This window comes from Leishmania donovani, chromosome 36, assembly GCF_000227135.1.
Source record: "Leishmania donovani BPK282A1 complete genome, chromosome 36".
In the NCBI taxonomy this organism is placed as follows: domain Eukaryota; phylum Euglenozoa; class Kinetoplastea; order Trypanosomatida; family Trypanosomatidae; genus Leishmania; species Leishmania donovani.
Genome location: NC_018263.1, coordinates 2,647,975 through 2,663,085, shown reverse-complemented (window position 1 = coordinate 2,663,085; position 15,111 = coordinate 2,647,975). Strand labels below are relative to the sequence as shown.

General features: G+C 57.6%; 5 protein-coding genes and 1 pseudogene across 5 annotated transcripts, besides 1 other annotated feature; all 6 read left to right on the top strand.

The window, feature by feature from the left end:
- Positions 1 to 435: 435 nt before the first annotated feature.
- LDBPK_367140 (hypothetical protein, conserved) lies at positions 436 to 1,509 on the top strand (the record flags this gene model as incomplete). Its single annotated transcript, XM_003865776.1, has 1 exon — positions 436 to 1,509. One exon carries the CDS (start codon positions 436 to 438, stop codon positions 1,507 to 1,509), a length of 1,074 nt encoding a protein of 357 aa, XP_003865824.1.
- A 743-nt stretch (positions 1,510 to 2,252) lies between these two features.
- On the top strand, positions 2,253 to 2,732 carry LDBPK_367130 (hypothetical protein, conserved; the record flags this gene model as incomplete). Its single annotated transcript, XM_003865775.1, has 1 exon — positions 2,253 to 2,732. The coding sequence occupies one exon, from the start codon at positions 2,253 to 2,255 to the stop codon at positions 2,730 to 2,732; it is 480 nt and encodes a 159-aa protein (XP_003865823.1).
- A 674-nt stretch (positions 2,733 to 3,406) lies between these two features.
- LDBPK_367120 (hypothetical protein, conserved) lies at positions 3,407 to 5,620 on the top strand (the record flags this gene model as incomplete). Its single annotated transcript, XM_003865774.1, has 1 exon — positions 3,407 to 5,620. The coding sequence occupies one exon, from the start codon at positions 3,407 to 3,409 to the stop codon at positions 5,618 to 5,620; it is 2,214 nt and encodes a 737-aa protein (XP_003865822.1).
- Positions 5,621 to 6,613: 993 nt separating this feature from the next.
- On the top strand, positions 6,614 to 8,209 carry LDBPK_367110 (ATPase, putative; the record flags this gene model as incomplete). Its single annotated transcript, XM_003865773.1, has 1 exon — positions 6,614 to 8,209. The coding sequence occupies one exon, from the start codon at positions 6,614 to 6,616 to the stop codon at positions 8,207 to 8,209; it is 1,596 nt and encodes a 531-aa protein (XP_003865821.1).
- A 568-nt stretch (positions 8,210 to 8,777) lies between these two features.
- On the top strand, positions 8,778 to 8,840 carry LDBPK_367100 (annotated as a pseudogene).
- Positions 8,778 to 8,840: a sequence feature.
- Positions 8,841 to 13,690: 4,850 nt separating this feature from the next.
- Positions 13,691 to 14,569, top strand: LDBPK_367090 (nuclear lim interactor-interacting factor, putative; the record flags this gene model as incomplete). The annotated part of the gene is made up of 1 exon (XM_003865772.1): positions 13,691 to 14,569. The coding sequence occupies one exon, from the start codon at positions 13,691 to 13,693 to the stop codon at positions 14,567 to 14,569; it is 879 nt and encodes a 292-aa protein (XP_003865820.1).
- Between the last annotated feature and the right edge of the window lie 542 nt (positions 14,570 to 15,111).

Below are 15,111 nucleotides of genomic sequence, written 5' to 3'. Positions count from 1 at the left end.
TGGGAGCCTGAGCTACCCCCCAGACAGAGTGAGTGAGAGAGAGAGGTGCGCCAGGTGGCGACCAGCACAGCGGGAGCGACCCGTGAGGCGACCTGGGGGGTGGGTGGGCGGGCTTGGGGCTGAGGCAGAGACCGTGCTCGGGTGGCCGCGTCGGCGCAGGGTGCTGTGTGGGGCGCCCGCGTGTCTAGCGCTGCTCGGCACCACGCGATGGGTCTGTGGCAGGGCGGCTGTAGCGTGGAGTGGAGCTCGTGTTTTGTGGCAGAATGGGCACTTGGAAGCAGACGAAAAAGTGATGCCCTTCACTGTTCTTCAGGTACAATATATAACTCTTCCGCTCTCGTTGCCTCCCCTGACTCTTAACGTATGCTGTTTTCGCTTTCTTCACCGTTCAACGGGTGCGCAGGATTACTGAATCGCAGGCGGTGCCATAAATGCATGCTATATGAGGCAGTCTCGCGTGTAATTGGGGACATGTGCGTCCGCCTGGGGGTACCGCTCACTGTTCGGAGCATCTCGCTTCTGCTGGATAACGCAATCCATGAGGCACTACTAGAGGCGGCGTGCCAGCGAATGGTCGAGGAAGGCAAACTAATCCAGGTTGACAAGGACTCTTACACAACGCGCAACATGCGCTTCGCGTGCCGCGTCAACCTGCTGATCAGTCGTGAATACCAGCGATTGGGCATGACACTACTGCACACAGACGAGGACTCGGAGGTGCGGTACATCCCCGCCGGCGCAGAGCACCGTTTCTTTGAGGTGAAGCCGTCTTCCATTGGCGCCCACGCTGGCCTCGGCCTTTTCCTGCGCTCAAGCCGGCGCGTTCCGCAAGGCTGCGTACTGTGCGAGTATCGCGGCCGCACCCTCACCTCCGCAGCCAGCAGCGCGGCGAAGGGTGTGTACGTCGTGCGAGTGCGCTCCAGCGGTATGTTCATCGACGGTGTCACAGCCACCGGCGAGCACCTGTCACTCGCCACCTTCATCAACGACCATGGACCTCTGAGGGCGAATGCGCAGCTGATGGAGTACGACTCCCACTCCGGTCGTGTGTTCATTGTTGCGATCCGGGACATAGCCCCTGCTGAGGAGATCTTTGTCGTGTATGGCGCCACGTACTGGGGCTTCTCGTCCTACGAGGAACTGAAAGAGCACTTAGTGCCGCCGTCTACGCTTGTTTCCAAGGCGACGACAGCGCTGAGCCAGGCGACCACATGCCGGAGGTGTGGCGAGGTCGTGCCATGGCGGGCTCTGCGGCTCCACAGCGACGTCTGTGGTGACCCGCTCACGTCGACGTTGCTCCTAAACCTTGACTGTCTTCCGCGAAGCGAGTACACGGCTGTCTGCACGGCTGGTCGCATACTTGCTGGTGAGCGTGTGCGTGCCTTTCACAAGGCAACGTCCCTCGTGAGCCTGTCAGACCCGCAGACGTTGGCGCACACCTTCGAGGATATTGTGCAGGATCTGGAGTTTTGCTTCACCGACGACGCCGAGGGGAAGGGCTCGTCGTAGCGGCCGGGCGACTAGAAGGCAGAAGAAAGGTGGGCATTGCACGACGCCCTTCTCGCGTGCGTGCTCCTGTGGCGGAAGGCGGGGCACAGGATGCGGTTGAGTGATGCTCGTCGCAAAATGAGGGCAGCTGGGGTGGGTGGGCGGCTGGGCGGGTCCCGCGTTCTTCCTGGTTTGTCCTCTTGCGCAGATGCAAGGACGATTGCGAGGCTCCTGCGCCTAAATGTTGATGCAGCGCCTGCCACGGTGGCTTCGCCTCAACACACAACATACGTGAAACAGCTCTACTTTGTCTGTGAGCAAGCTGACGTTTTTTATAGGCAGCGATGCAGAAGGCCCGTGTGAATGGACGGTGCGTTTGCTGCGTCTTTGCCTTTTAGCCTCCTATCCGCCCACTCCGACCATGCAGCGTGCGCTCTCTGCTTGCTGGCGAAAAGAAAAAGGCGCTGCCGTGTGTCCTGCGCTGACAGGGTAAGCGGGCGGTAAGGCGAGACATGACGTGCTGGAGCATCTCGATCTCGTGTCCTTTGCGTTATTATCCACATGCATATCCTTTTTCGCCGTGTCCTCTTTCATTACTGTGTATCATGATCTGTGCCTGGACGCTTTATTCTTCGCCAGTGCTCGCTTCTGGTCGTCTGCACGGCAGCCGCCGTCTCCCTTTTCACCAGCAGCCACCGACATTGCAGCTGCTGTGGTTTGCTGTTTCTTGTACTCGAGAGGGAAAAACGGTGGCTGCCTTGACAATGAAGGGAACTCGCTTCCTGCTCGACTCAGTGACAGTCAAGCAGGCCACCGCCGCTGCGCACCAGATCATGGATCACCCGCGAAACTACAGCGCCGCTTTGCTGAGCACAGTCCTCTTTTCTCCAGAGCGTATTCAGGAGCGGCGAGAGGGAACACTCGTTTTCCCGTGGAAGGCAAAACGTGGCAGTCATAACAGCGTCAATTCTGTCCATGGCGGGGCCCTGTCCAGCTTGGCAGACGCCTTCACAAAGATTCACGTCCGCGCACATCTGCCGCAGACGTGTGTGGAATCGGTGAGCTTGGAAATCAGCTTCCTATCCGCCGTGTTCGAGGACAAAAAGTGTAACTGCATGACGCGACTCGTGCGCCAGGAGGGCAACATCGTCTTTACAGATTTCTCGTTCGAGGCCGAAAGCAGCGGCGAGGTGTACGCACGTGGCACTCACGTCCTCTCAGCTAGCCCGCGTATCGGGAGCTGAGCTGGAGTAGCCAGCGTCAGACATGCAGAGCGTGTGAAAGTCTTTTCCAGGATGCGTTTTCGTGGTGTGCATCTACCTGAGCATCATCCGCTAACGTGCAGCCTACTTTCTTGGGTGCGTATCGGTCTTGGTGCCACATTTGCGTATTGTGTCGATGGTGCTTCCTCGCCATTATGTCCGGCGTGCATGCTTCAAGAATACCACGCCAGATACCGCGGTGACGTGGAGGGATCGGGCAGCCCAAGTGGCAAGCGAGCCTCATTCACGTCAGCGGGAGAGAAAGTGAGCGGGGGGGGTCATGTGCATGACGGTGGATGAATGACGCCCGTCTTGTGTCCGGAACTCATTGTGCTGGTGCGCGCCCTGTTCAGACGCTGCGGCACTGTCTGATGCTGCGCGTTCGTTGCAGTTTTTTTTTTCTCTTGTGGTTTACTGCGGTTTACGTCTGCGCCCATGATGACTCACTGTTGACGATCGTCAGTGTTGCCTATTGCGGGGCTCTTTGCATGTGTGGTCAACGCCGACCTCTTCCGTTTTGCCACGTCGCGCATTCTTCGGATCTCCTTCCAATCTCACCTTCCTCTCGCTCACGCTTTTCTCTCCGCCGTTCGACTGCTGCAGTGCGTCGAGGTGCGTTACTCTCTTCCTGGTCCTTTGCTTTTGCCGCAGGCACCATGGACGACGTGGAGCTGAGTGAACTCGTCAAGCGGTTCCAGTCGCTGCAGAAGGAGCAGGTGCCAAACCAAATCACTGAGCGCAACGCTGTCGAGATTGCCAATGCGCTAATTAAGAAAAACCTTATTGATCTCCTCTTCACCACAGACGCCAAGGAGTACCTCACCTGGGATGAACTGAAGCGCGAGATCGTGGACGAGGTGCTAGCCAACGGCGGGCGGCTAAACGTCGTCGATCTACCAGGGCTTCTGAGCGTTCACACCTTCCAGGTGGAGCGCGCTCTGCCTAGTGTGTTGGAGGAGAACCCCATCCTCACCCTCGAAGGCGGTGAGCTGATGACAGACGGGTATCTGGACGCGATAGTGCTCGCTGCAGGGGACCTCCTGAAGGAGCAGGGCTCGCTCGCTATCTCGCAGTTTGCCTCCATGAACCAGCTGAGCTCCCTGTTTGCAAAGAGCTTGCTCCACAGAGCAGTGGAGCGTGGACGCATCGACGCCGTCATGCAAGATGCGTCGCTTTACACGACGCAGTTTGTGAAGCTACAGCGCATGGTAGTGCGTGCCGGGCTGCTGGCGGCGGAGGAGCCGGTTCGGCTGGACGCCTTCTACAAGCGCAACGAGCTCTTCGCTCCGTTGATGAGCACAGTCGTTGCTGCGGTCCGCGACGAGCTCCCTGGCCGCTTTGATGGATCAAGCATTTATGTCCCACTCGTGTACGAGGCGAAGCGCACGGCGGAGGTGGAGAACTTGTACGCATCGAACGGCTGTGTCGAGTACGCCCCGCTACTGCGACAGGGGATTAGCAACCCTCGCCAGTACTTGATCGAGCGCTACAACCCACCTGATGCGGCTGCGGCCGAGCAGGCGGCGACAGCCATGGCGTCCTCGACCGCCTCGGCGCCGGCCAATCAGCGAAAGGGTCGAAGGAAAGGCCAAGGGGGCAGGGCGGCTGCTATGGCCAGGGAGGCAGCAGTGCGTGTGACAGTGCGAGCGAGTGCCAAGCACCCCTTGTGTGGGTACCCGCTCGCTAACGGGTTCGTGTCGGATCGCTACCTCAGCAATCTGCCCGCCTTGCAGAGCCTGGTGGACCGAGAGGCGCTCGCCGTGGACGTTGTGGAGCAGCTTCCGCTGTTTGTGGAGATGGAGAAGGACTGGCCGTTGCTAGAGGAGCGTCTGCGCGAGCTGTACCCTGGGCTGGAGAGCGCCACGCTCATCGCCAACACCGTGTTGCTCTCCGCGGCAGCCGAAGAGGAGGTCAAGACGGCCCTTCCCCCCGCCTTGGCAAACGCCAAAAAGTCGAGTGTGCCCGTGAGCACCGCGGCAGCGGACACGATCGCCTCCGTGCTGAGGCTGCCGCGAGACCGGTATGGCGAGGTTCTCCGGGAGTTGGTGGATATGTGGGGCGGGGTGGTGGAGGCGTTGGAGCAGCAGCTGGCGCTGTCGGCTGCCAAGAATGCGGCGGCGGAGTTGAAGCAGTTCAGAGGCGCGTTGCAGGAGGAGCTCGCAACGCGCTGGACCCATCTCTGGGTCACCGCGAAAGGGGTGGAGTGGGCTCTGGACCAGCTTGATGGGGCGACGTCTGCGGCCGTTGCTCGGCACGTCATGTCCACAGAGGCGTATGAGATGGCGAGGCAGGTCATCCGGAACGAGAGTCTGGACATGCCGGAGTGGAGCAAGAATGTGGCAGCGGCGCTCAAGCAGGTGAGCCAGCCAGCCCAGCTCATGAAGGCGCTGCTGACCTTTTCGGAGAGTCGACGCAACAGCCTCATACCTCTTCTTGACGCCCTCAAAGACAAATCGGTCGGGGCGTTCCTCGACACCCTGCGCGAGATGAGTGGCTCCGGCGTCGTCGCTGTCGCATCGTTTCACCAGCCGAACAAGAAGGTGGAGCGAGATATGTATGTGAAGATCAAGGAGTCTGTGGCCCAGGAGGTGAAGGCAGCGTCTGTCTCGAGGGAGGATGCCACCGCCAACGGCAAGCTTCTCTCCTCATTGTGCACCCTGCTCGTACACCACTGCTTTCGGTGCCACGTTGAGGTTCCTGGGAAGGCGGTCGCTGGCGTCGTAGGCCGCCTGAAATCGGAAGCGGGAATGCCATCGGCTTTGGAGAGAGCGAAGGACGCGGTTATGGCCTCCTTGCAACGCGGCAGCGTCGATGAGACAGAAGCGGCGACGCTCGAGGAGCTTCGCACCGCAACACTGGCTCTCAGCTGATGGCAGCCGCGAAGAGCAAACCGGAAAAGGCTCGGGGTATCCGCCTTCTCTCGCCTCCCCTCCTCGCCATCTCTGCCTATTCGATTAGTGAATGATGGATGAGGGTGATGGTTGATTTCTGATGGGTCATCTCGTGAGCGTGTGCGCGGGTGCATGCCTTCTGTTTTTTCTTTTTTCACGCTGTCCGTGGACGGCGAGTCAACGCGCAAAATCAACGACGCCAAAGGGCGCCTCTTGTGGAAGGGGCCGTGCCCCACACTCGCAGCTGGGTCCCACGTAAGAGCTGATGTGCCGAGACTCACCGGCGTACGTGTAGGTGTACGCGGAGTGCCCAACCGGCGGATACGGCTCTCGCTCACTGTAGTTCTCCTTCCTCCATACTCCTCCCTCTCTTGGTCTCGCTTTTGTTTTCGTTTTGTCGAACCCCTTCTCTGTTGTGTGCTCTCTTCATCAATACGCTGCACTCACCAAGCCGCCGCAACCTCCCCCCTCGTCAACATCACCTTCACCCTCGTCCATTGTTCACTAGCGTTGGGAGGTGTCTCGTTTCCGCACCCTCATGAGGCGCTACTGAGTTTCATGCGTGTGCGCGGACGTACAGTACGCGAAGCGGTACACCTGTGCAGCCCATCTCCCCTTTTCGTCGACCGTGGCACGAAAGGGGCATGGGAAAAAAGCAAGAAGGTGGGAAGCGAAGTACTCGCTACCACCGCTGCTTCTCTCTGAGCCTCTGAGGCGCTTTCGTATCGAGCTCCTTTCCTCTGCCACTGCTGCGCGCACTGCCGGTGTTGGCAGGCACGTCTTTCTTTCGAACTGCGACTTCAATTTTTTGTTTTCCTGTGTCGTTCACGTTTTGTCGTTGTGTGCGTGTGGTTGGCGCATCTTCATTGCCAGAGCACGCGCCTTTGTGGGGGGCGGACAGCTGCGCGCTGCACACACAACTTTGCCTTCTTTTTTTCCCTTTCGGCACCGCCCCCGCTTTATTGACGGTACATGTTGCGCCGCTGCGGGTGCCGAAGGAACGTGTGGTCGAGCCACATCTCCACGAAACGCACCGTGGTTGAGGCGTACGAACAGCTTGCGCGTAAAGGTGTCATAACGGCCGACGCTCGCCAACGCTATATGTCAGAAGCATGCACATCCCTTCTCCAGTTCATTCACCAGTGCTACTCAGACGAGGCTGCCGGCAAGGTATCGCCGTACACCCGGCCTTGCATGTCAGCGAGCGATGAAAGGGGCCACTGGGTGCAAGCGTCGCGCTCACTTCGGAGGTCTATTTGGGCATCCCTCGCGAAGCAGGCGAGGCAGGCATTCCCCGACTCTGTCACTCGCACGCTGGGCCTCTTGGAGGCGGAGAATATTGGCGTTGTGGAAAAACGTGGGCTGTACCTGTGGGGTGATGTGGGAATCGGGAAGACGATGATACTGGACCTCTTTGACCTCTGCGCTACCCCGTATGCGAAGCGCCGTTCCCACCTGCACTCTTTCATGAGTGAACTGGAGGACCGCCTCTTTCGCGCGGAGATGGCGCTGACGCGGCGGCGCCGGTCAGCCGTGTCGCCGAAAGAGAAGAGGGCGCTGGATGCCGTCCGTCCCATCAACGTGGTTGTGCAGGAGGTGCTGCACGAGACGCCTATCCTGTGCTTCGACGAATTTCAGACCTTCGATGTGGCTCACGCCGCGTTGCTCGCCGCCTTCTTCAGCGAGGCGCTCCGTGAAGGACTCTTCCTAATCACGACGAGCAACCGCCCCCCGGAGGATCTATGTCGTGTTTCCGCTTCCTTTAACGCTTTCCTTCCTGTGCTGCGGCAGCACTGCAATGTTGTGCACTGCGCCGATATCCGTGACTATCGCGTGAAGGAGGCTGCGGAGCGGCACCACCAGCTTATCTTTTTGCACCCGAACACGAAGGCAAACGTGGAGCGGCTGATGCGGCGTGTCGAGCATGCTTTCGGGGCTGGTGGCGGAGAGCTTGCGTGGATCAAGGAGGACACACTGTGGCACCACGGCCGCAGCGTCGTGATCCCGCTGCGATGCGCTGGATGTGCCGTGTTCGACTTTACCGACATCTGCGGCGCGCGAGAAGGGCTATCCTCAGCTGACATCCAACTCATCGCCCTGCAGTTCCACACCGTCATTGTCACAAACGTGCCGCAGATGGGCAACGTGAGCTCTAACGCGGCGCACCAGTTCGTCGTGCTGGTGGATGAGATGTACCAGAACAACGTTAAGCTGCTCTTCACTTCCTCTGTACCGTGGACGCATCTCATGGACTCCACCTACTCCACGAGCGACGTGCGGGCCCTGGCGGACGTCGACTCCGGTCGCGGCGGTGATGCGACCTGTTCCGCAGGCGGCAGCTTTGGAACCGAGGTTTACAGCGAGGGCGAGGATGATCGGAGCGGGCACGCAGCCTCCTACAACTTTAGGAATGAGGAGGAGCTCATGAGCTTTGCGCGCATCCGCAGCCGCCTAAACGAGATGGGCTCGGCCTCGTACCTGCTGCGCGATCACCGTCACTTCGTCGTCACCGACTTCGATTTTGCTGCTTTGCTCCGTCCAGACATACAACGAAAGGTGTGCGAATGAACTCCCAACCGTTTCCGTCTTACCTATGCGCCGTTTTCACCGAGTCTCCGTTTCTCCTCCCGTGTGTGTGTGTGTGTCTTAGCGCAGCTCAAAGCGAATGAAAGAAGACGCGCAGATGCCAAAAAGGAATAGCACACCCATGCACGCCTAGCGACGCCGCGTGAGTGATGGGCCTGGGATTGATCATCTTGTCTCTGCGGCCACCTCTTGCTCTCTTTCGTATTTCTTCTGTCTGGGGCATGCTTGGCGGCCCAGCCGCGCACCTTCCCTTCGTGCCAGCTAGGCAACATCCGGGGCTCCCTATCTCTATAGGTACGCCGGCAGAGCGAGAGAGGTATGTGGATGCTCGTAGACGTGTACGTGGTCGTGCTGCATCGGCTCCCAGATGCGCCGTCTGCCGTTTGGTGGCGTCCTTTGACGTTCGCCGTCGCCTGTCATGGTGGGAGCAGCCGCAGCACTGTCAGCCATCATGTTGTATCTTCTCGATTCCCTGCCACTCTTCTGTGCTGTGGGTTTGTTGTTCTTCTCGTCGCGCAGCGGTGGAGGGTGAAGTGGCGTGCCACGGCAGATGCAGCCTCCCCATTGCACGGGTACGACCTCTTCGCCTGTGTTTTCTTCTCTCCTCTCGTAGGGATCTAACAAGCGCTGGAAGCATGGCGGACTTGGACAGGCATGCAGAGCTCCCTCGCAGACCTACAAGGAGGACTTCGAAGCTCTCTCGGTGACTGACACCGGAATGGAAATCATCACGGATAAGGCCAGGGGCAACGAACTGTACGCCACACGAGACTTCGAAATGCGCAGTGCCATTCACGAAGAGACGGTGCTCTGCTGCTCGCAAAGCATGGACGACTTTAAGGATGAGGCGCCGGTGTGTGCTTGTTTGCAGTCGCTGGAGACGCCGCGCACGCAGGAGGTGCGCAACACTCGGCGCAAAAAAACAACAAAGAAACAGCGCTGGCCCTCTTCTACCCGGGTCTGCAAGCGCCACTGGAACGAGTGCCCTGATTGTGGTTGGGGCGGGGCTGCCGAGACTCCTTTTTTCGCTCTGGTAACTACCGTGAACCCGCTCTGAAGAAGTTTCGCCAGGAAAGCTGCGCCGGCCGCATGAAGGTGTGCCAGCGCATAGGCTACTCCAAGCGAATGCAGCAGGACTGGGTGCGGGGCGGCGCAAATTGCAGCGATTCCGCGATGGTGGGATCGTGCATCGGCGCGGAGACACCGCGTGCTCATCTTCTGCACGGAGCCTGTCGCTAGCATGCCTTTGGCCGTCCGCGCAGCTCATTCACACACAGCAGCACCTCCTTCACGTACTACATCATGGAAGACAATCCGACGAAGATCTCAGGCGGTGCCGCGGCTGCAGCGTACGCGGCCGCCTTCGCGACTGGCAAGTGCGACTCGATGCCGGTTCCTGCAGTGAGGCCTGCATACACACAGCCGGCGCGGAATGCGGACACCTTCTGCGCCTCCAGCCTCGACCTCCTCTGCGACCTGTTAGACATGGACTCCGAGGAGCGTGCCTTTGCGCACGCGCGGCGGTGGCCGGACCTCATGGGGGCGGTGCTGCTCAATGAGCAGGAACGGTAGCCACCGGTGTTTTACGAGATGCACCGGGAACTCGTCAACTGTGTGGCCGATGGCGGACGATGCATGGGCGCGTCCAAGTGGGAGGGAGGGGGTGGCAGTTTTCCCCGACTAGCAGCGCGAAGGACGTGACTAACTTTTTGCGCAGCTCGCGTAGACAGGGCATCCGCCGAGTTGGGTGGCTCTTCAACCATTCGTGTGGGCCGAAGCTCAACGTGCAGTAGGCCGCTGTGAACGATGTTACCCTGACTGTCGTGGCGCTGCGGGATGTGAAGGCGGGTGAGGCGCTCATTTTCAGCTAGGCCGACTCAAGCTTTTTGCTCGTGGTGCGCCAACAGGAGCTGTTCGGACACTACCTCGTGGAGTGTGGGTGCCCTCGCTCTTTTGTGGAGAAAAGGGGGAATGGGAATAGGCGAGTGAAGGGGTGGGGGGAGCGACAAAAAAAGGGTGAGGGAAGTCGGCGCTGGTGTCTCACGACGCAAACATCTTTGTATCACACCCCTTCCATTCTGCTTCCCTGCGACCTCGGGCGGTGTGTGGTACGCGGCGCGGTCCACCGCCAACGATGGGTGTGCTTTCCACGGTGGCACTCAAGGCGCGGATAGAGATGTGTGTGTCGCAGAGTCGGTGACTTGTGCGGGTGCTGAGGCCTGGGGGACTCAGTCGTCGGATAATGTGTGACGGATCACACGAGTTCGCGCCGGTGGAACTCTTGCACGTCTGGTGACCGGCTGGCGCGGTGGAGTCGTGATGGTGTGGCGGCGTGGGTATCCGTGTGTACAATGCTGCAGCCGTGCGAGAGGCGGATGCGCCAGTTGGAATGCGTGAGCCCGGATGTGTGTGGCCGTCTTGCGATGATCGGGATGCTTGTTCGGCTACCGGCCGCGCCATAGGCGGTGCATGTGGTGGCCATGACTTCTTTTTCTTTTGCTTTTCTTCCTCGCTGAACTGCTCGGGCGCCGGCGACGGCGCGTAACTCTGCAGGCAAAAACGCGTCACCACGCCTCCTCCGCTCTCAGACCTTCGTGGAGCGTGCTCGCTGAGTGGCGGTGTGCCTTCCGGAAAGCGGCGTTGCGTCTCTGCTTCGAGGCGTCCTTTTCTCTCCGTCTACCTCCTCTTTCTCGATCCCTCCGTGCTCTCCGATCTGTCGCGGCATGCCGTCATGTGAGGTGTGCTGTGTGGTTGAGCAGTGCATCGTTGGTCGCCGCACTCTCGTGACTCCCATGAGGATGGTGCTATCTGCTTCACCCCCAATACCCGCCTTTTCATGCGACCTTACTTTCTCTCTCCTCTCTCCTCTCTGGGGGATATAACGGATTTTTTTCTTTTTTTTTGTTTGCCGCGTTGGACGTGCGCGTGCCGGCTTTTGCATGACGCACGACCTCTGCCCGTGTCTGCAACACTTCTTCACAACTACACACTTGAATGCGCTCGTACTCACATGGGCGCGCTCTGCACCACACGCGGTGCTCCAACCTGCGCACACACATACCCGACTTGCACTCAAGCAGTTAACTTCAACGGTTCTTCGTTTCTCCGGTGATCTTTTCGTGTCTGTATCCGTGTTTCCCTTTCTCAAACCTGTGCTTCTGTCTATCTCGCTCTCTCCAGCAAGGCACATCGCCTTCACAGAGATCTCTGTGTTCGTGTCTCGTTTCGGAGACGAAACCACCGTGGCTTGCGTTGTGTGCTCCTCCATCGTGGTGCGTCGCGTCTCTCGCGTTTTTTCCGTTACAACTGTCCCTCCCCCTTCTGCACTCATCATCGCCATTCCTCTCTGCACGCGTGTGCACGCGACCGCCATCCACGCAAGCGCATTTTTTTTCTACGGGGCGCTCAGGGACCAAAATTGACAGCGAGCTTGCTATTCGGCTTTTTCTACGATTTTTGTTTGCTGTTTGAGACCTGCTTTTCTGACTCTTCTTCTTTCTGTCGTTGTATCACACTTGCGTATACCCATCCACCTCACCCTCCATCGCTGTGTGCGCGTGTTGCCACTCAACAAGAAGGGAGACGCCCTCAAAGTTCCTTCTCCGCTACGCTGCCCGGAGACGTGTAAGCGTTCTGGGGGAGTGATAGGGAGAAGCACAAGACCGAACGAGAAGCGAAAGAGAGACGGAAAGCACCCCTGCAGGACTCAATCACGGAGTGCAACATCAACAGAGGAGCCCACACACACACACACACACACGTAAACAAACAGACCTGCTAGTGCCCACTAACTGCTTTGATTGACGTTGGTGATTTTGGGTAGAACACACTTGCGCTCACTGACGCCACCCTTCTTTTTTTTTCCAACGTGTTAGGAGACTCTTCTTCGTACTCTTCATTAGTCCTTTTTTTTCGCGTTTCGCGTTTCGCGTTTTGCTCTCTCTCTCATCCTTGTTTTGACCTTCTTTTTGTTGCGCGCCTCTTTTTCTGTGTCTTCGCACCCATTTTCTTTTGTCCTCTTCCTTGTGCGTGTTTTCGTTTCCGTGATTTCAACTGGTTGCTGTTTTCGAGTTTTTGATCCGCGCTAACTCCACGACGGACACTCTTACTCTCTCTTGTGCCACCTCCGTTGAAACCTTCATTTCCATCTCTCTCCCTCCCTCCTGCCTCCAGCTGACTTTTTTGAGATTTGCTTCTCGTGCGCTTCTTTCGCTCTCTCCGTCTCGCTCCTTTTTCTTCGTCTTTTTTTTTTCGCGGTGCTGACGCTCAACACATCTCTTCTTCTTGTTTGTTGTTTGAAGTTCGCAGGAGAGAAAATAAGCACTGAAAAAAGAAAAAAAAACATAAACGGAAAAGGTGCATAAGATAGTCGTTGTCTCCAAAGACAGATACTGGCTTTTTATTCCTGTATTTGTGCGTCTGTTCTCCCCCCTCCCCACTGCGCACGCGCGTGTGTGCGTGTGTCTCTCTTCGTTTTTCCTCTCTTCTCTTGTTTGTACCCCTCTTCATCCCACCATCCCTCGTTGTGTATTTTCGTTTGTTTGTGTGGGTGGTTACCAGACCCTCAACCCCTCTCCCTCTTTCTATTTACCGCCTTGTTTCTTTTCCCCCTTCTTTCTCTTTCCTTGCTCTTGCTGTTTTGTCGTACGTCTTCTTTAGAACCTCCTTTTCTCCCCTTTTTTGTGCTTTCCCTCGTCCCCTCTCTGCGGGGGGGGAGTTACTTCTTCGCTTGTTGCGACTTCACTGGCTGCTTTTCTTTTCGTCGCTAATTTCCCTCTTCTCTTTGTTTGGCCATCCGCCGAGCCCAGAAGACTGTTCACTGTTTCTTCCCTTCTCTAGAAAGGAAAGGAGTATTCAGGGCGAACTTCCTTCGCGTGAGTCTTCTTTTTCAGTTGTTCCATGTGTTTGTGTGTCTGTGTTCAGAGTGTATCTTCTCAGTCGATTTCCCTCTTATCCCCATTGCCCACACACGAAGAAAAAGCAAACGACCGCGAACAAAACTACTTGTATTATTGTGGTTTTTCTCGAGCACGGGCCGCATCTTTATTATTATTTCTCCCCCCCCCCCTATCGCCTTCGTATAGTGCACCATCACAAGTGCTCCACCATATCGTTCACGTTCTCGTTCTCAGCAGCTGAAATTTCAAACACACACACACACACACACACGGACAGCATCAGCAGTAACACCGAAAAGAAAACACAGCTGGCTGCACTGGAGACTTCGCTAGTTTTATTATTCATAGTAGTAGTCGCAACATTCAACACAGCAAGAATCGGGAGAAGGCAGAGCTCATCTTTTTTTTCCCACACGTGTGTCTTGTGTTGCCTCCTCTTCGGTCTCTTTTTATTTTCTGTAGTCTTTGGCAACTTCTTTCCATTTCCGGATTTTTTCCGCTCTCTTTTTGGTACCTTCCGACAGGTTCCACACCTACGGCCGACAAACAAGAACTTCACTTCTGCATGCCACGCCAGCGCAGACGCGGTGCCAGCTTTCGGGGAGTTTACTGCCCCGATGCGTTCCCTTTAAGCCTCGAGGAGTCTGTGACGGAGACGGCAGAGGTGTTCCGTCGCTCTCCATCCATCGCGGCGTCGGGAGAGTACCTTGTCCCTCCAAAGCCCACAGAGATTAAGAATCGCCTGACCGTCGTGCTCGACCTTGATGAGACGCTCATCTACGCGCGCCAAGGACCACTCTACGTACGCCCTGGCATCGAGACGCTGATGCGCTTCCTCGCCGACCACTGCGAGACAATCGTATGGACCTCCAGCAAGCACCGGTACGCAGACGCGGTCGTGGCGCAGATCGACACGTGCGGCGCCGTCTGCCACACAGTGTACCGACACCGCCGCTGGTTTAACGGCACATCGGCGACAAAGGAACTGCGCCTACTTGGCCGGGACCTGGAGACGACGATCATCGTTGAGAACACCCCAGACTGCTGCCGCGGCTACGAGAGAAACGCTGTGCTTGTCGAGGACTACGAGGGCGGCGAGCTCGCAGATCACACGCTCCATACGCTGCTAGCTCTGCTGCGGGACCTCGTCGAGCGCCATGAAAAGGATGGAATCACTGTGCCCGAGTACATCGCCACGACGCCGCGCCTTGCGCAACAGAATGTCTTGACGGACAAGGGGACCGTGATGCAGGCGTACTGCCTACTCGGCGCCGAGGATGAGTGTGCTGCGCCGTACTCGACTGTGTCGAAATACCCGCGCATCAACCGCGACCATTTGGCCAGCGCTTTCCCTCGCCCTGCGCAACAGCCGTCACGCATCCGACCAGCGGGTTCACTGGGCATCAGGCGAAAGCACGCCTGTCAACAACGAGTGGTGTACTAGAGAGACTCCAAGCCTCACGTCTACCCGCCGCTCACTCACAAGTGCAGAAAGGGAGTGACGAAGCACTAAAAGCCAGCAATCACGCTCGTCGTCTTTGAGCGTGTGTTGTTGAGTGCGCCTCCGGCTGCCGCAGCTGCTCTTCGTGTACCCCATCAACGTTTTCATGCTCTCGATCTCTCTCTCTTTCGCACTACGAACCGCAGTGTCCCTCTCTCTCTCTCCCTCTCCCTCTCGCCGTTTCCTCGCGGCTGACTTCTTTCGGAAGTCGCGAGATTGCACTGTGCACCGTTTCACGACTGTATCTTGCGAGTTGCACTCATGCATGTTTGTTCCTTCGTACTTTCATTTCGCTGCATTGGTGCCTTTCTCGTTTTCTTCTCCCTTTGATTGCCCTCAGTTTTCTTTTTTTTTTTCGTTTACGCCTCTCCACTTCCGCCTTGTTCATCCCCTCGCCTCCGGCTTCCGAGATTGTGGAAGATCAGTGTCTCCGTCACAGCCCTTTTTCTTGTTCGCTTCAACAAGAAGCACCCGGCAAAAAGTAG